Source organism: Priapulus caudatus, unplaced genomic scaffold (assembly GCF_000485595.1).
Source record: "Priapulus caudatus unplaced genomic scaffold, Priapulus_caudatus-5.0.1 Scaffold1451, whole genome shotgun sequence".
In the NCBI taxonomy this organism is placed as follows: domain Eukaryota; kingdom Metazoa; phylum Priapulida; class Priapulimorpha; order Priapulimorphida; family Priapulidae; genus Priapulus; species Priapulus caudatus.
The window spans coordinates 46,849-72,249 of NW_014578512.1; the positions used below are offsets into that span (position 1 = coordinate 46,849).

General features: G+C 47.2%; 3 protein-coding genes across 3 annotated transcripts in view; 2 read left to right on the forward strand and 1 right to left on the reverse strand.

Annotated features, from left to right (window-relative positions):
* The window catches only part of LOC106816673 (RNA-binding protein Musashi homolog Rbp6-like), a gene marked incomplete in the record, with an annotated part of 36,080 nt that extends 24,560 nt beyond the window's left edge, over nt 1-11,520 (forward strand). The window contains 3 exon segments of the mRNA XM_014821294.1: nt 2,162-2,277; nt 4,131-4,211; nt 4,864-11,520. Coding sequence (XP_014676780.1) covers nt 2,162-2,277; nt 4,131-4,175 — 161 coding nt within the window.
* A 9-nt stretch (nt 11,521-11,529) lies between these two features.
* Nucleotides 11,530-20,758, reverse strand: LOC106816675. The gene is made up of 6 exons (XM_014821295.1): nt 20,738-20,758; nt 18,811-18,886; nt 13,759-13,898; nt 13,195-13,344; nt 12,428-12,519; nt 11,530-12,082 (listed from the first exon to the last, which is right to left on the reverse strand). Exons 1-6 carry the CDS (start codon nt 20,756-20,758, stop codon nt 11,998-12,000), a joined length of 564 nt encoding a protein of 187 aa, XP_014676781.1. The 3' UTR covers nt 11,530-11,997.
* Nucleotides 20,759-20,813: 55 nt separating this feature from the next.
* LOC106816676 (probable RNA-binding protein 19) overlaps nt 20,814-25,401 on the forward strand; it is a gene marked incomplete at its 3' end in the record, with an annotated part of 12,213 nt that continues 7,625 nt past the window's right edge. The window contains exon 1 of the mRNA XM_014821296.1: nt 20,814-20,870. Coding sequence (XP_014676782.1) covers nt 20,814-20,870 — 57 coding nt within the window. The remainder of the gene's footprint in view (nt 20,871-25,401) is intronic.

Sequence of the window (25,401 nt, forward strand, 5' to 3'; positions counted from 1 at the left end):
CAACACTCACGCAAGCCCCGCACACAGCCTAACGCACACACAGATACTAAAAAATTTACTGGTAACTCTGTAGTCAGTGGCCGCACGTAACACCCACATGCACTCACGCAGGTTCACTGCACAAGCCTACATCTCACGCAGCTAGCCTACACGCACGCACTAAACTACTAGCACTCACGCACTAGCCTACACGCACGGCAACAGCACACGCGACGCACACAAGGCCAACAGCGGGCGGAGAGGCGCAACGCACCAGCCGCACACGCACGCACGCGGCGTGGCGCACCGTACTTACTTGGGCTGTTGGCGGGCGGGAAAGCCGCGGGAGTTAGCGTCGGAGTGCCGAATCCCTGGTGTCCATAGCTGTTCATCACTGCAGGCAAAACAAGAGGCGATTGCAAGCATGAGCACGCGCGTGGAGTCGACGACGCTAGGAGGCGCGGCGCACCGCTCGCGCGCGGAAAACAAGCGAACGCCAAGCGACGCTGCCTGTTACTGAGGCGCGTGAAGAAGAAGGAGTGGCTCTTTGTAGGCAGTGCTATCGGTCGAAGTGAATTTTGATTAGACACGTTGCACCGTAAACCTCGCGCACAGACTCACCCACGAATCGCCAGGAGGCCAATCGCATCATTAGACGGGCTGGGGAATAGGAAATAAGTCTATATATATAGTATATATAGCATATAATATATTATCATACATGTATATATATATATATATTTTTTTTTTTTCATACATATTCATAGTCAGGCACATTAACGAACAGAAAGGTCTACTGATACAGTAACTGTGCTGCTACATACTGACAGAGAGCGAGAGGGAAGCTGGCTGGCTGGCTTCACACTCCACACACGATGACTCAGCTACTACTACTAGAAAGAACGATGCGAGGCATATGCAACTACTGAATCATTAACAACGGTTACTGTGTGGTAGTAATGGTAGTAGTAATAAGCAAGTAGTAGTAATTATAGTAGTCATAGTAGTAGTAGGATGGGAATAGTGGTGGTGGTAGTAGTAGTAGTAGTAGTACTAGCAGATGGCGGATATTATTAGCAAACTGTACAGCCTGATCCATGCGTTTTGTTAGGATTATACTTGCAGGACACACGAGAGAGAGCCGACCCGCCCCGCCCCCTCGCCCTCCCGTTCCACCCTCCTCCCTGCCCCACCCCACGGCTACAGTACACTACATGTAAGACGACTCGAACATATAGAAACAACGTGGTTTAGTTAGTGAACGAATGTGAAATGACTCGATGATCTCTGGACTCGCCCCCTCCCCTCGCCTCCCGCGGCGCCTCGTCCCTCTATCCATCATTTCTTTGGGAATGTTGCGCTATCTACCGCCAGAAACCGAATGGATTGGGAGTGAGGCTCCGAAATTGGTTCCAAACTGGAGAAAGATTCCGGGGTAGCTGACCTTCTTCTTTTACCAACACTGCTTTGCTTAATCGCTAACTGGCAACACCTATCATCTCTCCCTTGACCGCCTCATCGCTCCTTCTCGTAACCTTGCCTGAGAGTGCATCCTGTGAGTACTCCACTCGCCTCCCCACAGCTCCTCCTACAAACGTCACCCCCGCTCTATTGCGTGAGTGTAGGCTAGTGCGTGCGTGTAGGCTAGTGCGTGCGTGTAGGCTAGTGCGTGAGTGTAGGCTAGTGCGTGAGTGTAGGCTAGTGCGTGAGTGTAGGCTAGTGCGTGAGTGTAGGCTGGTGCGTGAACCTGCGTGAGTGATTGTGGGTGTACGTGCGTGTACGTGCGTTTAGGCTGGTGCGTGCGCCTGCGTGAGTGTGTGTGTGCTTGCGTGCATGTGTGCACGTATGTCAGTACGTGATGCGTGCGTGCGTGCGTGCGTGCATATAAGTGTGTGTGTGCGCGTACGCCAGCCTTTGATATACTGCGCGTGCGACGGAAAAAGCCCGAAATATAAAATCCGATATTTTTCTCACGATCGTGCCAACCCATCGTGCACCGGTTGCCGCCCAAACAACGGAACATCACTGCGGTGCGCAACGGAACACCTGCATCGAGCGAGCATGCCAGCGCCCTCTATGGCACAGGTGGCGCCGCCTGACGGTGGATTTGTCAGACTTCTCTATTCCGCGGATGCCGATGATTGTATAAATGCGTGACGTGCGCGTGTGTTTGTTTTTGCAGGTCCTCTGGACATCTACAGCTCCAGTCAGGACAGCGTTGGCTACGTGCAGGCCGCCAGCCCTCAGCCGTCGTTCCCGATCGCTGTCAGCAGGGTCGGTGGCGCCTCCTGGGGTCAGGTACGTGAACTAACCGCCCTCGCAGCCGCCGCCCCCACCACCACCACCACCGCGTAACCTCCGTTGGTCACGACACCCCTGAGAAACGTGATTCAACTGTAGATGAATGGAGGTAGAAACGAGGGTTGTAGGAGGAGGAGGCAGTGGAGGGTTGTTTAGAGGGGAGGTCATCTCCCTTCCTAACCATCATCGGGGTACACTGGGGGAGGGTGGTGTGGGGGGTTGATGCATGCAGAATGGGGTTGTGCAGCACTTGTAATGTCGTTCAGTCGCACCTACTCGTCAGTATTGTGTTCGCACCTCTGAACGCTGCGTCATTAGTCTCGCGAGATTTCGCGAGATTCGTTAGGCTTGCTGCATCCATTTCAGGTGCTTGCCGCCTAGCACACGCGTCCGTTCAGGGGTGCATGTTGCGTACGTGTCGGTGTGCGGGTGCGCGTACGTGCGAGTGTGTGCACGTGCGTGCGTGCGTTCGTGCGCATGCGTACGTGTGTGTGTGCGTGCGTGTGTACGCATGCGTACGTGCGTGTGTGCGGTTATGCGCGTGCGTACGTGCGGCTGTGTGCGTGCGTACGTGCTGCTGTGTGCGTGCGTACGTGCGGTTGTGCGCGCGTGTGTTATGCGTAGCGTAGTAGCTGTTGTTAGGGCCATTCCATCATTTCGTACTGACATTCGTTCAGTCCTGCCCCTTCCCCGATTGTTCATCGTGTATGCCACGACTTTCACAAAAAAACTTTGTGACAAGAATCCTCTAGAAAGAGCTAGCGGAGTGGACATTTCGTATTAATCGCATTGGGACCTTTTATGCTAATATATTCTGGCACGACGTGGTGGCTGATAAGGCAACGATTCCAGCCACAGGTTCTCATATATGTTTGCGTCAGCGACGAAACGTGCATTACTCCACTCCTTTCTAGCTGCGTGTAAATTCTAGGCAATGTCCGCCCTGCATTAGTAGTGTTAACGGTGAACCACACCGAAGGTACGCGGGCACGTTCCATGGGAACAACAGCGAACACACCCGTTGTTCATACGTTCTTGTTACGCACGTTTGCTTGCTGTGGTGGCTGTGTGTAGGTGTGTGCGCGCTTCAGCAGTGGGCAGCGTATGTGTTGAGTGTGTCTGTGTAGTAATGTAGACCAAGGAGCTAAATATAACAAGGAGAGGAAGCAGATTGGCTGTGTGCTTTTCGCCTCAAGGACGCCATCTATGGACCATAATCAGCTGAAACGGCTGTGCAGACCGAACCCAGAGACAATAGGACACTAATCTGTTCTAGGGTCTCTGCCGAACCCAAATTTGGGCCAGATATGGCGGCGCTTCATCTCCGTGTTATATTTAGCTCCTTGATGTAGACTAGCGTGTGGTGGTGTCGGTAGGTGGCGCTAGACGTGCGTGTCCTTCACCTCCCACCGGCTGACTGTGCGTGCGTGCGTGTGCGTGCGTGTGCGTGCGCGTGCGTGCGTGTGCGTGCGTGTGTGCATACCCGTGCATGCATGTATGCGTGCTCTTTCCCTTCCGGCTGACTGTGTGCGTGCGTGCGTGCGTGCGTGCGTGCGTGCGTGCGTGCGTGCGTGCGTGCGTTTCTTTGAATTTAACCAGTCCTACCTTCGTAATGTGCATCTCAATCCACCCTTTTCCCCCTGCCCCTGCACCTGTTTGTACGTGCGTGCGTGCATGCGTGCGTGCATGCGTGCACATACTCCACGTGTTTGCATGTATGCACGTGCGTGCATGCGTGCGTGCGCGTGCATGCATGTTAGCTTGCTAGCTCGTCGTTTGTTTGTGGTCTTCCCCTGCAGGTGGCAGCAGTGGCGTGTCTAATCATTGTGTGTGGTCGTTTGTTGCTGCAGGGACCCCTGATTGCTGCTGCTTTCACTAATGGCTATGGCCACTGAGTGCGTCGTGGCACGTCCACATCGCCCCAACGCCAGGTATTTGTCGCTTACTCTCTCCGCTAGGGGGCGCCGCAGTGGGTGCTGGAGCGCCCCCTATACTCCCGCAGAGGCGAGCCACCCCTCCGCACATCGTTCTGTTTTCGGTTCTTGATGTTTCCTGCCAACAGATGTCGCCACTGGCCAATCGACATGGCGTACGTGATGGAGGGGCGCCATCTGTTATTGGCACCAGACGGCGCTGCTGGGGTGTACCTGAATGTTAACAGTGGCGCCATCTGCGGCCGCCGGGACGATATGTAGCGTAGTTGGCAGCAGCGGATGGGGAGGTAGCATGACAAGCCAATTACTGTATGTGTATACCTATATATATATATATATATATATATATATATATATATATATATATATATATATATCATATATGTGTGTGTGCGTGCGTGCGTGCGTGCGTGCGTGTGTGCGTGCGTGCGTGCGTGCGTGCGTGCGTGCGTGCGTGCGTGCGTGCGTGCGTGCGTGTGTGTGCCTATACCTATATATAGCTGTGGCTCTCTCTGGCTCAGTCTATATATGATTTGCTTTCGGTGCTTGGTCGACGTGCATGTGCGTCGCACGCCCCTACGCTAGCTGTCCACCTTCCCTCCACAGATCCCTCTCATGCTCAAGCAAGCGCGTTCGCGTCTCATTGCAGGGTTCAAATCAGGGATTAGGGCTTTACTAAACGGAGAAACAATACGATTTTGGAGAGAAACGTGAATGCGAAACAACGACGGAAGATGCTGATCGTGAGATGTCGACCGCCGCACGCCACACGTACGCCGGCACGCATTCTGGGATTGACTCGACTCGCTGCGGCGGCGGAGGCGACACTTTGCTTTTTTGGTCTTGGGAGATGCCGGCGTCGTCGGTCGGACGTTAATATGTGTTGTGCGTGTGTGACGGTAACAAAAAAAATATTATGGATAACTACGCCCTCTGCTGGAGAGAGAGGGAACTAACGCGTCGGTGCGACGAGCACGAGAGATGAATTTGTGAGTTGTTGTGTGATTGGGTGTCGTCAGAGGGAGGAAAATGCATTATAGCTCGTAATCCCACTTGTTAAGGTGAGGCGCGCGCGCGCATGATAGGTTGCGACCGCGTGTGTGCGTTCGTCGCGGGGCGAGTATAGGTAGCGTACGCACTCCCCCGCGCGCGCGCGCGTGCGTGGGAAATTATACTCTGCATAATGCGCGAATCGTGGAACAACCTATTTGTTGTTGTTGTTGTTGAATAATTAACGCACGGCGGTGCCACCAGGCGGCAGCACACGCTGCGGCCATGTCGCGGCGTCTGCTGCCGCCGCCGCCGCGCCGGTTTTAACTGAGAACGTGATGGAAAATTTAAAGCATCGTGAACAATGATTTTTTTTGTCGATTTTATTTCAAGGGTATACACAAGTATGTTATAGTGGCATGAATATGATATTTAGCGTGTAGCTGTGTAGTGGACTATTAACCATGTAGCTAGTAGCGTATAATTAGCGGGAAAAAAAATATGTCGATGATAAACACCACCAGTTTATTCAAATCATGATCACCACCAGTTTTAGGTCATCGTTTACACCCCGCACCTCCCCGCGCCGCCTCCCCGCCCACTCCGCAGCCCTCATCACCTCGTGTTCACCATATGAAGTTTTTATTTTTGTATGGAAGAAGACTCGTGTTTTGCGTCTCTCGCCCGCCAGGGGGGGGGGCCAGCGAGGGGCGCCGTATTTTGAGGCCTCGTACTTTCAGAAAGCAATAGTAAGAGTTTTTCCGCGGGCCCGCCAATGGCGCTGCCAACTGGCGCGCGCAGACGATGTGAGGGAGACAGTGTGGAGAGAGAGGAGGAAGAGAGGGACTGGAGGAAGAATAGAGGTAATGATAGAGGATGAGAAAGGAAGAGATAGAGGATGAGAGAGGAAGAGAGGGAGTGTCGTCGTGCAAGGCAGTCAACCGATCGATACACATGTCATGTCGGTGCCTGTAGGAGCGTTTGTCCCGGGGTGGTCACTCACTCGCGCGCGCGTGGGCAGGGTGGCTGCCGCGTGTCCGGCAAGGACAACTAGCGTCTGTGCCGGGCGGCGGTCAGCTGCAGCCTCCCTCCTCTTCCCACCCACTGTGGCCGCCCGCCAGCGCCCTCTGTCGTGTTCGAGGATGCCCTCTTGTCGTCGCCGCCATGTTTGATCCGGTAGGAGTCGGCCGCGCTCGCGGAATGCCGAGTCTTGGCGATCGGTAACCACGGCAACGCGTCGTGGGTCGTCGCCGCGGCGCGGGTGTCGGCGCGAGTGGGACGCGTAGGGGGCGCTAGCGTAGTCCGGCTCTCTGCGCGTCCCTCCTCCGCCCACGTAGTGTTAGTTTAACTGATCTCAAGTCAACCAGGTGGCGCCGGCATCGTGACGCGACGGCGACGACCGACGGCGGTCGGGACTGAAACGATTGGGATGCGGTTGCCGCGGGCGACGGTCGGCGACGCGACCGTGCGGCTGGAGGGCGTGGCACGGGCAGGGCTGGGGGTAGGAGGCGGCGGCGGGGGGTGGTTCACGTCTCTGTCTGAGTGCGACTCGGCGAACACGCCTGCTGGTGTTATCTGTATATATATATGTTAGAACTAATGAACTTATTTGCTGTATATTGCCGCAAACGTAGCACGGCTGCACCGCTATGTACCACCGCGTCCCATCTTATCTAGTAGTGCAGGGAGTTACACGGACTGTTTGATATTTTGAATTGTAACCTTCTATTATTATCCACTGTTGATTGCACCGAGCGCACTGGTTATTTTACGATGATGACGTCGGGTCGTTTTATTGTGTACCTAGTATTTATCACCGTGAGGAGGTTCCACGTGGCGCTGCCGCTAGGGGGCGCTGTACAGGGGCGGAGAGGCGGACCATTCGCGAAGACGGTTGTGAAAACTGGGCTCATCTGTAGACGGAACAGACTTTTTATTTTTACTGTATTAATAATGATGATGATGATGATTGATAATAATAATTATAATTATAATAATAATGTGGTTTTAAATGTGGCAAGTCGCGGCGCGTTTTGCCCAGCCGCGGCCGGTGGCGCGGACGTCGGCCGCCAGGGGGCGCTGAGCTGGCGCGGTCGTGGCGCCAGCGCACGTGCTGCCCCCTGTAGCCGAGGGCCAGCTGTTGTCTGCGGCGGGTGACTGCGTGGGAGGGCAACATGTCGGCAGTGTGAGGTGTTGCCACCTACCATGATCATGAAGAGTCTATGCATTGCGATTGCACCGTCGTGTAGCTGCTACATGGGTTTTGCCAGGTTGGAGCTCCGGCATCGAGGCTCGATTCTTTTGAGTGAGACTTTTGTTTTGTAAAAAAAAATTTGACTGCAAGAACAACGATTGTTACAAGTTTCAGCCCGTTTTTAGATGGGCGGTCGTTACTCAGAACTGTATATACTGTACAATACTGTACAAAATTTTTCCCTAGGAGTAGCTCATGTCCCAAGCATCCCTTGTAGCGGTTAGAGTGTCGAAAATAACAAGTGAGCAGATCAGTAGCATGTAGCGCCACCTGACTTGACTAGCATATCCACGGTCAGATTTTTTATACAAGCGTGTGTAACGTTAGCAGCTGCACTCGTCCCGGCAACGCAACAGCTGCAGTGTGCTACAGTTAGATAGGGGGCGCTGTCGGTCGGTAGCATAGAGCGCGCGTGATCACGGCTAGTCCAACCCCGACCCAGTGAATCGAGAGAGAGAGAGAGAGAGCACTTTTGGCACAGGCGGCCAAGAATGCCACAGCAAACGCGAGCCACACAGTTTCGGCGAATCGCCACCAGGTGATAGTAGCGTAGATCATTGCGTTGGTAGAATTTTGTGTAGCTGTGTGTGTATCTGTGTGTGTGTGTGCGCGCGCGTGCGTGCGCGCGTGCGTACACTGCTGTGCGGACGGACGGACGGGAGCAGCGGGACTGTGCTCCCCGGGGACATACATCACCGTAACTGGAGTACACGTGCTGCGTACACCCTCGTGGAGAGCTACCCTCTCGTCAGCGCCACCTATAGGGGCTTAGGGAGTAAAACGTTAAGAGGTTGGAGGTGAAAAATATGCAACTTTTGTACCGACACAATGGCAATATGAACTTTACACAGAATACCTATCATTTTCTACTTGCCTTTAGGCAGAATATACAATCTGGCATTCTGCGTATGTACAGTAGAAGCTAAAAACAAACCACCAGATTTTGGAGGGGTATGAAACGTTGTCACGTGGAGATATGAACGGTGGCTGCTGTGGGATTCCGCTGCTGCTGCTGCTGCTACTGCGGCTGCGGCTGCTGCTGCTACTGCGGCTGCTGCTGCTGCTGCTGCTACTGTGGCTGCGGCTGCTGCTGCTGCTGCTGCTGCTGCTGCTGGCCGCGGTCATGCTTTGCATGCGAGTGATAGATCGCTGGGAACGACAGAGCGACGCAGCAGACGACCCCACTAGCGGCTGTCACCTATCTCGCGAAAAAAAAACCCTGTGTATAATCATATTGATGTATACTTAATGTTTGCACACATGCAGTTAACTGGATGTGTTTGGTATATATATAATATGTGAACTGATACGATACAGTACCCAACATGTAGTCGATGTTGTGTTGTAGTTGCCTTTATAAATGCCGCTGTAAAAACGTGAAAAATAGCCAGATGTCATGTTAGTGTGCTCCATATCAGTATCTATACATATTGAACATTAGCGAGGGGTGCCGGAAGAGAGAGAGTGCAAGAGAGACGGAGAGAGGAGGTTTTTCGGGGATGTTTGTGCTCGCGTCTGTGGAGGGACATCGGGGGCTTTGAAGGCGAAGGACGCGCGTGGCGCCACCTACAGTTTGAGTCGGCGCGCACCGCGACGTCCCGTCGGCTGACGACGACGGCGTTACGCGGCGTTACGCGGCGACAGATGGTTTTATCATGTTAGCGGGGCGACGGATCCCGCGGGCGCGCGGCGACACGAAAAAACGCGTTCCTTTTTACGAGCGAGACGCGGGGCGCGAGTGGCTCCGTCTGCTGGCCGGCAGACGCGGTCTGGCGCGTGCGTGGCGCCACCTACGCGGTCGGCGGACAACCTACCTCGCACTGTTGTTGTTGTTGTGTGACCCGTCTCCGGACGACGCCCACCGACCGGGGCGTCGCGCCGCGAATGGTCGGCCGCGCAACCAATCGGAACCTCTCACTGCTCCGTCGCGATTTTATCTCAAGTCATGTGAAATATGTTAACTTATTGAATGCTAGCCCCTTGTGCAGAATTCGGCCCCCCTCCGATTCCCCCCCACCCTCACCCCCTGACATAATGTCAGACTACGATGGATTTTAACCCGCATAGCTTTGTATGCAAGATTTACCGTTATTCTAGAGTTCTATTTATTACCGGCAGGCCTGGAGTAGCCTGCGCTCCATTATCGAGGCAAGCGATTTGCGTGTACTTTGGTGGTAATTACAAGCACACGGGCAATCAGGGCTATTTAAGACGTTATCGACGGTCGATTTTTAATACGTCTGCGAGTGTTTAAGAGGGTTTTTATTTTTACGCGCGCGCTCGGTCGTGCGCTCGAATTCTGCACCGGGGGCGCGGGTTTGTTGAGTAGTTGGACGTAGTCGCAGGAACAGAAGTCGTTTGCTGCATTTCGTAGAGTAGGTTTAGGATGCATCAGCACCTCAGCTCTCATTTGACACCAGGTGGCGCTCAGTACCCTTCCCGGCGGCGTTCTCTCTGCGCGGGTGGTCGCGCATGCGCAGGCGGGGTGGCTGGCTGAAGAAGACAGAACGGGTGACGACGCACTCTGCCCCCCACGGCGCTGCGTTTCTTAATGGGGTGCGCTCGCTCTAGATAGCTTTTTTCGATCGCACCCGATTAGAAACGCGAGCGCCGTGTGGCAGTAAGTATATAATATATACCTCCCCGTGTCTTTCAGTGGTGGGACCAAATTGGCGTTTTGTATCGAGTTCTCTGAGGCGACTCTGTGTACGTAACACGGGGCCGTTCTCCGTCCGGGGACTACGGGAACATTGCGAAAAAAGATGTTGGGGCGCGCTTGCTTGCGTAGATTGAACGTCCGCTAGGTGCTGAGTGCCCCCGCCGCGTGTTACATTACAGGGTTTCTATGTTTTTGTTTTGTAAAAAAACCACTGATGTACAAAGTTTGAAAAATCTAGAATTTTAATGTGTCAACTTCAGTTGTGAGTTATTTGGCGAGGGCCCTGGCGGGTGTCGTGGCGCGGCCGCGGCTCTAGGTTTAGACATAGAGTTAGCTATGGGGCCTAGTCCTACCACCTTTTGTTCTACAAGGCTCCTCGGCGAATCATAGAATCGTGTTCGGCTCGCGGCCGCGCCGTGAAATCCCCCGGGAGCTCTACTGCCCAGCGTGATAAACTATCAGGATCAAATTATCCAGTTAACAATCTCTATAGGTCACACGTATAGTCGTCTTCTGAGTACAACTGTCTTTACCTATTTCAGGCGAGTAATAAATAATGACTTGCCGTAGTCTTGTCTTTTGTCACGTGCCAAAAGTGTGTACAATTTATTCTATTCAGCAGACATTAAAAATGGCCTCTATTGAAAGAAAAAACGATTGGGTCAGAATCGGGTAGGTGTTAAGAAAGCAAAGGTTTTGCGTTCAGTGTACAGTTTGCGTGCCAACATCCGCAGTCGTTTTCCACGGAGCATGCGCACTCGTCACTGTCTTATTAGTTGTGTCAGAGACAATAGAACAGTAATTTTATTGTCTCTGGTTGTGTCAGTGATGTTTGCGGTAGCGGTTTCAGCGCCCACACGTGGCGCCCCCCCGCGGGTGTTGGCAGGCGAGTTGTGTACGCGTGCCTCTTTGTTGCCGTTTGGTCGAGTGTCAATAAAGCAGTGGCGGATATTTTGGTCATGTAAAGGCGGGCCGCGAAACAACGAGGCCCACCCTGTACATATGTGTTCTGGCTCAGTAGGCTCTAGTGTGAGGTCAGACCGCTTGCATCAGTCTAGGCCGAAGGTACCCGTTGGTGTCGTCTGTCGAGAACTTGACTGTGACAAGTGAGCAGCTTTAGAGTTGGCTTTAATACAGCCACGTTTCAGAGCAATAATGGTTATTTCTCCTTGGTGTGTGGTGCATTTCTGGTTGGTCGAGAGGTGCGTGGGAATAAGCGTGGAAGTTCTATGTTGATACGTGCAGCGAGTTTCATGTGACTATTCTGAATATTTTTATCATATGTGAACTTTGATGATGACAATGACGATGATGATGAAATTGATTCACACTGTTAAGAACTGTTCTTTTGTTGATATGTCCAGACTATATATACGAATAAAGTGATGTTTGGCAAAAAAAAATACAGAGTCTTTTGTTATTTAGTCTTCAGCAATTTTGTTACATCATGAACATACATTACAAAATGGATCAACAACCAGGAAATCCTACGTGACTTGTAAATAATGCAGATCTCTTCCGATAGCATCAAAACTACCATTTTGGAAAGGGGATTTTGGAATATCTCTATTATCCACTCCTGATATCATGCATAGTGTTTATAATATTGGGGATCAAAGGCAATTGTTCACGCCTAAAATAACTGACATGATCTGTCGACCGAGGTCCAATAAAATAACAAGGACCACCAGACAATCGACCAGTTTGTTATCATTCTTTTGATTCCTGCCAACGTCGTTGCATAATCAAATAGTTTCATTACGATCACAAAATACATTAACTGAAAATTAATAGCAAAAATAGGACCTTTTCTAACAGTACTTGAAAAAAATCTTTTCCTGAAAAATATTCTGTCTGCCAGGTGGCGCCACGCGCGACAGCTACAGCAGCATCTGCTCAAACATTAACCGCGCTCTGTCCATGTTCAGTTCGAGAACGACATCCACGTTTGGTTTCTTCTGCAGCCTGCCGATAGAGAATATATAGATGTACTCCGTGACCTTGCTACGCACAATTTCAAAACTGCCGACGGCTAATAGAAGCATAGTTAACCACGGGCCATCACCTATTGATGGGAATGCACCCTTGGGTATTATTCATCGAGCCTCCACGCTCGCGAGTAAAATATAAGGGCCAAGAAATGCAAACAGTATCGCTGTAGCTAAAGGCCATGTTGTTACTGTGCAAGCGCGCTACAGCCGAGGGGGATCGGGAGCCATGCAAAATCGGAGTAGGGGATCGGATACAGGAGTCAATGCCCGTCTCCTTACGCGCTCGCTTCCTACACTCACAGACGCCATCGATACATACTTGTGCCTCCAATCGCACACCATCTGACCTCGGGTGACCTCTCCACGCAGCTCAACGCACGCGTAGACGCCCTCAGACTTGGCGACGACGTCCTGAAAGGGAAAGGTGTTGATTCGATAAAGCTGGTCATCTGAGAAAAATCACAACCTTGTTATTCCCACTAATATCCTCCGCCTTGGATATTGTTATGCTATTGTTGATTATGCTAGACTAGTTTGTAAGTATTTTTCATGCGTGCACGGAAATTTGTGCATGCATTGCCTGCAAATGCTGGCAGCATTTCGTTACTAAGTAGCGTTTTTAGAATGCATCTGTCGCAACCGCGTTTAGCGCACTAGCAGACGAACACCGAGCGAATAGGAAAAGTAAAACGCGCCAAAAAATCGATCCAAGTTTAAACAAATTGTGAAATTTCCACATTCTCATGCGACTTCGGGGGGAAACCTTGCAGGCAGCGCGCGCTTAGAAACTCGCGCCCTGCGAAGTAGGGGTAAGGAACGCGGGGTAAGGAAGTAGGGGTAGAGGTAAGGGTAAGGAAGTAGGGGTAGGGAACACGGTGGCTATGTCACCCCATCAACAGCTAGTGTCATCGCGAGCCAGTCACATGCGACGTATCCAGGCTGATTCAAGTGCCATCGCAGGTGATCCCGCGAGATGGATCGGAGGAAGTGGGCCTTCGGCGTGTCAGCATCTACGCACCGATGATAGACGTCCTACAAATATGCAGAGAGAGTGAGAGAGATGGAGCGTGAGGAGTAGCGTCACACCTCATTAGGGGGGGCCGCCATAACGAGCAGGTCGCACGCGCGGAATCCCGGGTGCGCCGCGTTCTTCAAGCGTCCCACGTAACCGACCGTGACGGCTTTCACGAGGCGGCCTCTCTTGCCGGGCGTGCTCACCCAGTCTTCATACCAGTCCTGCAAGCACACGCGACGCTACATGCTGCAACCAGCTACAGTGCTATCCGTAACGCATCGACATTGTATCAGGGGTTAATAATAATAACTGCCTAACTGACATGTTTTGTTGGGCTTGCATTTGAAACGTAAACAATACGACTTCATCCATTACACAAGTATCAATCCATATGTTCAGGCAAGGAATGCAAAAATAACTGCATGCATAACATCTGGCAGTTTCTTTCCTTTTCATTTGTCATCAGAGCTGCGCTTTAGCGCAGTGCATGGCAACACATTTACACAACAAACTCTTGCGGTAATCATTATTAGAAAATTGCAGCAGAATGAAACGAACAATTACCTATTCATACACGATATGGTGACACTACGGAAGTCCACCATACTATAGAAATATAGATTGGTGATACACACCCATGGCAACCAACTGTTCTGGCAGACCTCCCAGCCGATTTGCTTGATGCGACACTGGAATCCACTCAGCACGACGAAGGCTGCCTCAGGATCCACAGAGAAGTTGAATTCTGCAGCCACCCCTTTAACGTTACCAACGCCTGGTACAAGAAATGATACATACCGAAAATGTTTCATCACACACAGTGAAAAAATTAATTTTTTTCTTTCCGGGGCTCTTTTTGCAAACCCCCCAAAATTTCGGGGGCTACTTTTTCATTTTCCAGGGCTCTTTTTCCACTTTCCAGGGCGACTTTTTTCCAGGGCTGTTTCCTCNGCCTCAGAACTCGGCCTGATGGGCTTCTGGAAAAAAATGTCCGCCTTACCACTTGGAAAGTGGAAAAAGGCCCTTGGAAAATGAAAAAGTAGCCCCCGAAATTTGGGGGGGGGGGGTTTGCAAAAAGAGCCCCGGGAAAAAATGAAAGTGTCAACGACACTGTAGCTCACCCCAAAAAAGGACACAAATGAGTGAGTAAGAAGAAGTCAGTTTTCATTGAGCAGACCATCGACATACATACATTATAGAAACGATTGCCATCTGTATATCCGCAATAATAATTTATAAACCAAAATGAATCACAATTTGTGACGTAGATGGCGCTATAACCCGCTTTGTAGCGATGGCATTTGAATAAATAGGTTATGCTGCGTTCCGACATGTTTTATAAATTTTTACTCTAATATAGACGTTTTATCGGGCAGGGTGGAGAGGAAATACCAATTTTGCATTAAAGATATTGTCAAATGAGAAGTTTTGAGAAAGCGGCCCGCGAGGCACGTGTGTATGGCTGTGCACATCGACGCTGCATACGTGCCTGCTGGCAGGGGCGGCATTGATTGAAGTACGGGGGGGGGGCACGATTGTTTCAGCGTGGTACTAATCACTACTAAAATGTAGAGGGTTGGCATTGCTGGACTATGAGAGAGCGACAGCAAAACTCTTTTGGGGAATTGACGAAAAAGCTACAATCGGGAATGACACTCGAGTGTGCCGGCAGGGAAAAATATACGTGTGAATTTCATTAGGATTTTCCATGGATTACCATTCTATAATCCTACGGGTCGTTGGTCCTACGGGTCTACGTAGGCACGCCTGCAAGCACATACGCATGCACGCATGCAGGCACGCACGCACGCGCACACATGCACGCCAGCACACACAGGCACGCACGCACGCGTGCAGGCACACCGGCATGCACGCACGCACGCGCGCAGGCACACACGCAAGCACACGCACAGGCACACAGCCACACACGTATATACCCGCGGGCGGCGGCCCGCGCTTGATTGAATGCAATACAGTACAGTACACACATGCATGCTTAAATGGTAAACACTTGACAGTCACACCGTACCATGAATTCTACCGCGCCGTGGAACCGGCTGCCGCTAGTGGCATAGGCCTAGGCATCGCAGCGCAGCAACGCCGAGCGAGAGCGGCAAGGGGCGGGACCGACCTGGACAATCGATTTCCAGGACGACTTTTTCTTTTGGGGTCGCCCCCGATATCATGTTTTCGGGGGCTCTTTTTGGCATTTCGGGGGCGAAATCGCCCGCCGCCCCCGTGTATTTTTTTCCCTGCTACATAAGCTTCCCTGAAGTGTTCCCGTTGGTTTGCGCTATTATTATCATGTACCATAGTTTATTCTGGATTTTTACTAAACGTTTAAATGTAGTAAAAAAATTTTGAAATTAACAGTGAAGTGGCAGAAGTACATACTAAACAGTCCAAAAGTAAAGAAACAGAATTTCCCGAGGTGGGATTCGAACCCAGAATCAATGGTTTTGGAGTACGGTGCTTTATGCATTCGGCCACTGGGGCGGTATGGTTACAGAACATAATTAACACGTTGGAGATAGACAACATATATCCCTCGTTCTATTTATAGATTGTGTACAGATTTTCAAGATTTCCCTCGCAAAATCACATTTTTGGAGGTTACATTTTCTTCCAAAGTTGAGAGGCAGGATACGGAATCATTATCGACACGTGGTGTACGTTTCATGCCCAGCCATTCACCCCCTCCGGAGTTTTTAGCTGAAATGTCTTACTTTAATAGTATAGATATAATGGGAGTTCTCCCATATATATACTCTTCGTTTCTATAATGTACGTCAATGGTTGCTCAATTAAAACTGACTTCTTCTCACTCAATCATTTGTGTCCTTTTTTGTGGTGAGCTACAGTGTCATTGACACTTTCATTAATTTCTACTTTAGGATCAACAGGGGGACCATGATGCCCTTTGGCCCCCTAACTACGCCACTGGTATTAGGTAGGCCTAAGTAATAGTATATATATGAATAATGCAACAGAGTAGCATTATCTGCAGATAAGTTACGGAATGACAGGAAGCTAAACTTAAAATGATCCTTAGAAGATGATACATGTCGAAAGCAATTAATTGTAATGCTTAGTGCAACCAACAACCTTTAATATTTATCAAGCAAGAGGGAATGCCAATCCTCACCTGGCTATGATAAATTTAATGAAAAGTTATAAGTATAGCGTACGCGAAGAGGAGGCCTGTTAAGTCACAGGCACTTGGAACATCTCAATAAAAAAAAGGTAAATAAACACGAAATGTATTTACTACCAAAGTCTTAATGTTTCTCTACTCTATTTCGCCTATTTTTGCCACTAATTACCCGTAAATGTCGGTGAAATGCTCATCTGCAACACACAAGTACACCGCACGCACGCCCTGTGCACAAACAACATGAATAAGAGAGCAGGTAGGAAAGCGTGATTGCAAAATTCGCTCGACTCTCGCTTCATTTCACACCTTTACAGCCCAAATACACCAACAACAGCTTCCATCTTGGTATCTTTGTGTAGCTAAATGTTCACTTGTTCGAATTATAACTCTGTCCTTTGTTCTTACCTACTCCCGCCAGAGATATGTCGTGAAATCTTGCAGGAAATGTTCTCAAAATGTAAATAGGACGTATCATCCGAAAATCCCTAACGTCGCTACTTTCGATCGATCGCTGTAGTCGTGTGTGTGTGTCGTCATGCCCGCGCGCATTGTGCTTGGCTTGGCGGGCCTCGAAACGGAGCTCGGAGGCAGGCAGCAGCTCATCCCGGCATGCAATGCGCCGCCATTACTCGTGTATAAGCAGACATCTCGTCCTCCTTACATTTTCACGGAGAGAACAAGTTATAATTCGAACAAGTGAACATTTAGCTACACATATATACCAAGATGGAAGCTTTGATTGGTGTATTTTGGCTGTGAAGGTGTTAAATAAAGCGAGCGTCGAGCGAATTTTGCGATCACGCTTTCCTACCTGCTCTCTTATTCATGTTGTTTGTGCACAGGGCGTGCATGCGGTGTACTTGTGTGTTGCAGATGAGCATTTGACCGGCATTTACGGGTAATTAGTGGCAATAATAGGCGAAATAGAGTATAGAAACAGTAAGACTTTGGTAGTGAATACGTTTCGTGTTTATTGACCCTTTTTTATTGAGACGTTCCAAGTGCCTGTGTGTCAAGTTGGGCCCAAACAATATTGATCAGCATTTTAGGGACGGTGTTTAAAACCCACACAGTTGCCGCAGGCGCTGGCCTGGTTGGCGCTGGCTTGGTTGGCGCAGGCCTGCGGCAACTGTACGCGGGCTATAGTACTAGAGGTAAAGTGTATAGGGCACCAGCCTGGCAAAGCTTATTCTAATATGGGGAGAAACATAGTTTTAAATGTCAGGAACCGAATTTTAGAATTGTCAAAGCTAAGGAACAATGCGCTTTCTTACAAATTTAATCAATTTGGGTATTCCAGCGAAGATTGCTTCTAAGAATGACACGCAATTATTTGTAAACATGTAGGTGTAAAATATGTTACAGCAAGTAACTAAAGGTCAAGGGTGATTTCAAGCTTGTAATGTGAAGAATTCTACATTTTTTAGCATTGAACGACATACGCCATGTTGTTGCCTGCTTCTCAGCACGAGTAAGATATGGAGAGTCGCTTGGATTATCACATTTCTATTCATGAGTTGGTTGCTGTAGGAAGTTTATAGATGTTATGCGAGAGAATGAATGAAACACATTTCAACAGGCTAACGGTTGTGTGTGCAACTGTAGATGCAGCCAAAGCTTTATCAAATGTGGCGTTTAATATTAACAGGCATTAATCCATATATAATATTTATCTTTGACACTTCTGCTTTCTTGGCATTACAGGTGGCCGAATTAAAGCAATGCAGTTATTCTGTTTCCAACTGATATCACGGGTAGAAATAAGGAGAGAAAAAAGAGATGGTCCACAGGACCATCTAGTTTGAAGTTTAGATGGTCATCCTAAATTTTTGATAGTCCTCCTAAATGTCAAATTGTTCTCTAAAAGTAATGCGTAAGCAAGCGTAAGAAAGAGATTTTACAAATTACATGGTGATAAAATGGTTTTAAATAATTATTCACCTACAATGAATGTATCAAATGATACAGTAATTGTTTATTCACTTTAATAGTATATTGGTTAATAACGTTGTTTGCTATGGTCAACACGAGGATTAGCAATAATCGAAAGGTGGAAACTTCAAAGAAAATTACCGTAAAATGGGACCAAAACATTCAATGGTCTGTCCGGATGGCCCCAGACCATCGGACCATCGCTTATTTTGACCCCTGTGATATAAACAGACAGTTATTCTCATGCAGAACATGATAGAGGCATATAATATATGTGTTCACAAACAAGCTGGTCATTTAATTATTTATTCATGTATTTAATTATTGATGGTACATTAATAAAAATGACAACATGAGCTTACAAGTTCCTTACCATCAATGCAGAAAAAAAGTGCTAGCAGCTTAAACAAGAGTCATTATGCACTATTGTATGTTTACAATGCCCATTGCCATGCACAGCTTTCACTACCACCCACGGTATAAGTGAGATGGGAAAGTCCAGCTGTGCGATGTAGGTCACAGAATCAGGGGGTATAAAAACGCCGATGCACGCTTAGGAAAGTACATGATTAATGTAAACACTCGTGCGTTTTTAGCTCACCTTGACATCGTCCGTCTTCAATCTTGAACCTTGACGCTCTTGCCGTCCGTTGCTCGTTCGCCGTCAACAATTGTCGCTATGGTCAACAATAATCTCAGGAACGCGTTTGACCCACATCGTTTGAAAGTTGGGTATTAGTTGTTACGCTCTGCTACACTGCCCGATATTAACGACGTTACTAATTTTTGGAAGGGGGCACGCCAAGTCGACGTAACTTTGCGAGCCAGCGCAATTTTTTTACGCAAAAATGGGACATTTGCCATTAAGTCAGATTCAGGTTTCAAGCGATTATTGCTCAATTTCTTGGTCGTGGGAATTGAATAAGGCCAGGGGTTTTGATATATTAAAAAAATAATTAGGCAAATTATAGTTAAGCGTTGGCTAATTATAACCGCATATTATGACTAGACACGCATGATAAACAAACAGTCTGTGGTGCTCACAGCGTCGTACTGGTTCCGTTTTACAACGATTTCATTGACACATCATCCTATTAAGTGCAAATTCGCTGCTTATGAAACATATATATTGTAATACTATTATTATTATACTTATTATGTTCAAACACTGTATGCATACTACATGATTTATGCTAAGAAACATCAAGCGGGTCGTATAGGGCGGCCATCTACGCCGTCACAAATGGTGATTCATGTTGTGTGTTTATACAATTCATTTATTAATTTATATAGCATAATAATGAATTTACTTATTTCCACATAAAACATTACGCATAATTATCTAAGAGTATAATAATGGGAGTTCTGCCCATATATACTCTCGCGTTTCTGATACATGTACGTCGATCGGTTGCTCTAAGTTAAAATACAGCACTTCTATCTGCAGCCTCACTCNTCGACTCGGCAAAAAATTATCAAACATGTTTTGTTTTTTTCTTTTGGATTATTTGCAGCGACAGTTTTCTTGGCAAAAACATCGCAGTAGGCTCTAACTACCGGATAAAATCGCCAACGTATGAACCCGCTTCCGGCGACAGTCAGCATCAGTTTTTTTGTCTCTCCTGTCAATGCATTCGCCAGCAAAAGCGCACACAACCGCACCCGATAACTCGTTTCAGGCATGGTGGCAAAAGCCTCAAATGGAATTTTTTTACACATGCCAGGCCTCGACGCTTATTTCCATGATCTGGGTTGTCCTGTCGCGGGCAACAAGAAGCAATTTTACTTGGTTCCGAATTTTGATTTTAACTTGTCCAAAATTTTACTTGGTGCAATGTACCCGTTAATGTCGCTCTTTTGGTTCAGTGCAATATCATATTATAGGAGTGTATAAGAAGATCATATTACATAAACTAGATATATAATAGTATATCATACATATATAACTCACTTATATAGATAGATGTGTATTTATATAACTAACTATATATATATATATAATTATTATACATCCATGACATTTTTGCAGTATTCCTTGCGTGCATATGGCTCGCACATACCTTAGGTCATGTGTCTTGCATCCACGGCGTTTGCATGCGTGCGTGGCGTGTGTATTACACAGTTACAGTATATAACACCAATATTTAAACTGTGGTATAAAACCGCGCTTTGTACACAACTTCAATTACAAAAAATATGGGGTGTGACTTATAGACGAGCTAAGAATCTTGTGTTATGTACAATGCTTTGTACCAATTTTTTCAGATGCAAAATATGGGTGCGCTTATTACATATACATGAATTACCCTTATACACGAGTATAATACAGTACATGTAAAAACGTAATGAAAAATTCAGCAACTTTATGTTTGCATGCTGCACGCTCATTGTGTGTACACCATTGCAGCTTTTTTCCTTCAATCACAGGGAAAGAGTTTGTCTGTCATCTGCATCCAGATGCCAGCCCCTACGATTCTATATTCCCACCACTTTAACAAATCTACTCCACGCAAGACATAAATCATCACCGAGTACACGTACTCCGCCATAGTCATGCGCCAGCAGAAGTACGCGGGCGGCTGGCCGCTCTGAAAAAGATCTGTAATGGTAACAGTGGGTGTCTCGGGCTGCTTTTTCAGGGACCTTTTGAAAACGTTTGAAGTGAGAATTTGTGCGATAGGCCCTGGCTCAGAGGATGTTAAGAATACGTTAAACAAAGCTAGAATGTTTCAGCTTGTCGCGATCGGGAAACTAGGCAAGAATATTGTCCGACATAGACTTTCACTTGTCCGTCCAAGGAATCGGACAACCGTTAGTGTCGAGGGCTGCATGGCGCCACGATGTCAATAACATGACACTTGAAATTGTGATAGGTGAACTGTAGATGCTGCCTACACTAATAAGCAATTGTGTGTTCAGACAAAATATATGAATATTCGTTGAGTATGAACTTCATAGGCCTTTGGACAGGTAACAATGCTGGAATCTGAGTCGAAGTCCACTACTTTTGTTTAATTAACCATTTGGTTTTACAGTTTTATAATTTCATACAAGTTATTATGTCTTCTTCATTTTACTGTCTTGGGATATTTGCGATCATTGGTTTTGCATGATGCCTGGGTAAATGCCAGGGCCACGTGATTTACAGCCGCGAATGGGCTAGCTAATATTCTATATATGTGTTTTCAAAGAAATATACATTGGGGCACTGACTGGACACGAGCACTACTTTGAATAAAAAAAACCACATGAAATTGCTAATAAAAATAATAATAGGAAATGTACAAATAAGCCATTCTAACCATGACATCATGATAATCTATACTATTACAAAACGAAAACTCTGTCTGTCTGCTGTCTTGTTTCCTATGCTTCTCCCAATTATTGGTTTAGGATGCCACAAGATTGCCAACACATTGGTTAGGGTTATCACCTTAAGGGTGGCCTAGAGCACATTTAAAAGGACTACCTAACAATGCGCATAGCGACAGCGCTCATCTAACGTCTACTGGCGTGACTCTGTGGTGGCAGTGTTGGGATTCTAGTAACACCCTGTTAGTCGGCACAAATGTGTTCACATACACGCCGAACCAGTTGGAATGGCCACAGGGATGGTAATCAGGAACCTTCTGCAATAAGAAATGTTCGTTGGATCGTATGAAAGTTGCCACGAGATGGCGATAGTTTAAGTGTCTTCAGATTAAGATGGAAGCTCCCCATCATTACGTAGTAGCACTGTGCAACAACATCTGCAGGACAGAATATCGAACGTTAAGCACATCATCCATTTACTTAGCGCAAGCCTCCAGGCTGACCAATAGGAGACTGCCACCTGTTACATTAAGGCAAAAACTCCACAGTCCCACTAAACACATGCATGGCAGTAGCACTGCATGGCATACGTTACATGTAACATACTGACATGTACAGATGATATAAATTATACGATTTAAGGAGCATTAAACCTTCTTTAACCAAATTTACTTTGAAATTTTCACTGTGACATTGTAGCCTGCAATACATCCAGGCTGGTATAGATTCTTACTAGCAAACCCGGCAGTCAAATTCTTTCTAAGCAGACAGTCAACAAATCCATGCTTTAACGCCTCCTCTTGAGGGTCCAAGTTAATTTTATGACATTTACTCTTCGCTTATGTCAGCAGAAAGTAGATTTCCATGGTCCTTTCAATAATGCCATAAAAATGCTAGGCACCGCTGAAACAAAAAAGTTTTTCAATCGCTCCGATCAGACCGATGTCCCTCAGAATATGTCTAAAAATCTGCCCTGTGCCCATGACCTGTGACCTTCCAATTTCGGCACAGTGATGCGTTTTCCTACCAATGATGCTATACACCGACTATCACGAGCCCTTAGGTCGAGCCGTTTAGATTTGTGCCGCAATTGCTGCCATTTCCTCCCTATACCTTAAGTTAAGGAGTGAATGTTCCCCGTATCTTTTTACACCTCTTGACCTTTGACCTTTTGACCCCCAGCTTCGACAGCCCAACTCGTTTGACGATCCCCCCAACGACCGAATATTCGTGAACGTACGTCAAAGCGGTGAAGATTTGTGCCCACTGTTGACGACGAGCCGGACGACCCCGGCGGCAGCGGACGATCAAGCGATTCTACAAGCTGCATCTGATATGCAGATGGAAGCTAAAAACTGCGATTTTTAAAAATAGAGTTAAATATTAAAGTATAGAACTGCCTCGAAATGGCATGACTCACAGCGTATTGTATTTATGCCGATTGACTGCTCTTAGTTTATTGCATTTCTATGTGCGCGCACTTAATCACGTGTTTGTTTCTCTGTTAGTGTTAGTAATCTATCTGCTAGAATTAAGTAAATTATCTATGGCTGCATTTGCTCATAAAAAGTTGATCCAAGCGTTTTTCCTAGCACACTCGGTACCGGGGCTAGTTTTACAAAATCACACGGTTTACCGAGGCTTGCTCCTATATTAGTTGCTAGTTTTAAAGACCCTATTTCAGCTAAAGCACCAAGTTGATCATATTAAAGCATGGAAGTTACATCGCAAGCCGCACTACAAATATTCTGCGTAATTCGTGGCAGTGCGCTGTGTGCAGGCTACTAACAAGTTGTGATGGTAATACTTCACACTTATAGATTTTTTGTGAGTACTATAAGTTTTGATCAAGATTTATATAACACTGCTTGAAACTAGCTACCCAGTACCAATATAATATGATCACTCCATTACATCACCTGCCCTGCTTAGAAATCTCTTCTGAGTGAGCAACATCTCCCAAGTAATCGTGATCCTGTGACACTTATCGTCTTGCACGAATGAATTTTCTAAACATTGGACCTTCGGTCACCAGCCAGCAAATTTATTTGGACCGGACTAAAATTTACTGGACTCCGATATATTTTGACATTTTTTGACAATAAAGACAAAACAGTGAATATCATTTTTGGCATTTCTACCTATACTAATAGCTTCTAACACACTGCAGTTAACAGTAAATAATACCTATCAAATATACATGCACATTACCTTTACACCCAACGTCAATAAAAGCTGCAAAGATAGGAACTAACTAAATCTGCGTTTAGTCGTCAGTGGAAGCATGTATCACACATACCTTCTACAAACTGCTATGATTAAAATAAGGATAACTTATTCAAACAGTTTATCACATACCTTCTACAAACTGGCTTATGATAACAGTAAGGAATACTTATGCAAACATTGGTATGCACATACCTTTAACTAGATAACAGTAAGGATACTTTCCGAACATTATCACATACCTTTCTACACACTGCTATTGATAACATTAAGCAAAGTCACAAAATCGCTATGATGAACCTCAGTAATAACACTACGGCGCATCTTCCTCCGCTCTCTCCCCCCCCTCCCCCCCCCCCCCCCCCCCCCCCCCCCCACGACAATACAGTAAGAATCACTATGACGTTGTTCTGGTTAGCGATGAAGAACAGCTTTTAAAAAGTGTTACGTGTTACAGTAAGTAGTTCATAATACTTTGATATTATTTAATCTGTAACTAGAGTGGCTAAAAAAAACTTGAACAATCGCCACGTGTGCGCTGCACTGTCATTGCATTGTCTGACGGATTGTTGCATTGTCGCCGGTCACTATACTCTACTCACTCACAGGTGTGTTCTATACTCACAGGCTTTCCAGCGGCCCTAAAATTCCTAAAAATTCTTAACATTTTGAGCTCGTCCTAAAATTCCTAAACTTTAAAAATGTATGAAATTCCTAAAAAAGTGGTAAAATTTTATTCGAATTCCTAAAAAAAAAATCCACAGGTATGTTTGGAGTTTTTGGTGATGAGATGATGAACTTTTGGTTTGTATTTATGTCTAATGCAGGGTCTCCAACCATTCTTCATTCTGCGGAATCATTACGATTTCTAGGCTTAATTTCCGCATTCTGCAGCGGCAAGGTTATATTCCTCATTTCAGTTGCACTTGTACAAAATTTGCACTGATTGTTTGCTTGGACACATTTTTTTTTCAGGCATTTTTGTATCTGGCATGTCTACGGTAAATGGAACAGCCTAGTCAGACAGGCGCTGTCTGCAAGGTGTCATGTAGTTTGTCTGCTAATCAGACAAGGGTTGTAGGGTTGAGATAGTGTTATCAGACATGAGAATATGGCCCACAGTATGCCTCAGATTGCAGGAAAATGGCTTAAATATTTCAAATTTTTGTTTGGGGGGGAGCATGCCCCAGACCCCCTAGCACTGGCATGCCTACGGCACGCGGGCCTGCCTGCGGCAGCCAAGGTACATTTCGCCCCCCCCCCTGCCCATCAATATCTGAATACGCCACTAGTTACGTGATCACCGCAGGAACATTCCGCATTTGGAGTTCACATGGTTAGAGACCCTGCTAATGGATGTTTTCTAGTTATCTTTATACAGAGTGAGTATTGTGACTCAGTCTACCAGTGATTCCTAAGCGTCAGTGTCTGATTATATGACTCTGTTCTTGGCTGGATGTACAAGACATGCCTAATTTGCATGAAACTTGATGATGTGCAGTCGTATCGAGGACTTGGAGGATAGGAATAGCTGGTAGACTGGACACATACCACATAGAACTGTATCTGTAAGTTAACACGTTGATGTTTATGAAAGGTAAGTGACTTATTTTATCCTGAAAATGTTTCGATTCATCCCTAAAAATTCCTAAAA

Coding starts and splice junctions, on each gene's coding strand:
- LOC106816675 (XM_014821295.1), bottom strand. CDS start 20,758: ATGGCGGAGTACGTGTACTCG. Junction 18,887..20,737: donor TGGCGGAGTACGTGTACTCG/GTGATGATTTAT, acceptor TGTTGACCATAG/CGACAATTGTTGACGGCGAA. Junction 12,520..13,194: donor TGGCGGCCCCCCCTAATGAG/GTGTGACGCTAC, acceptor TTTCCCTTTCAG/GACGTCGTCGCCAAGTCTGA.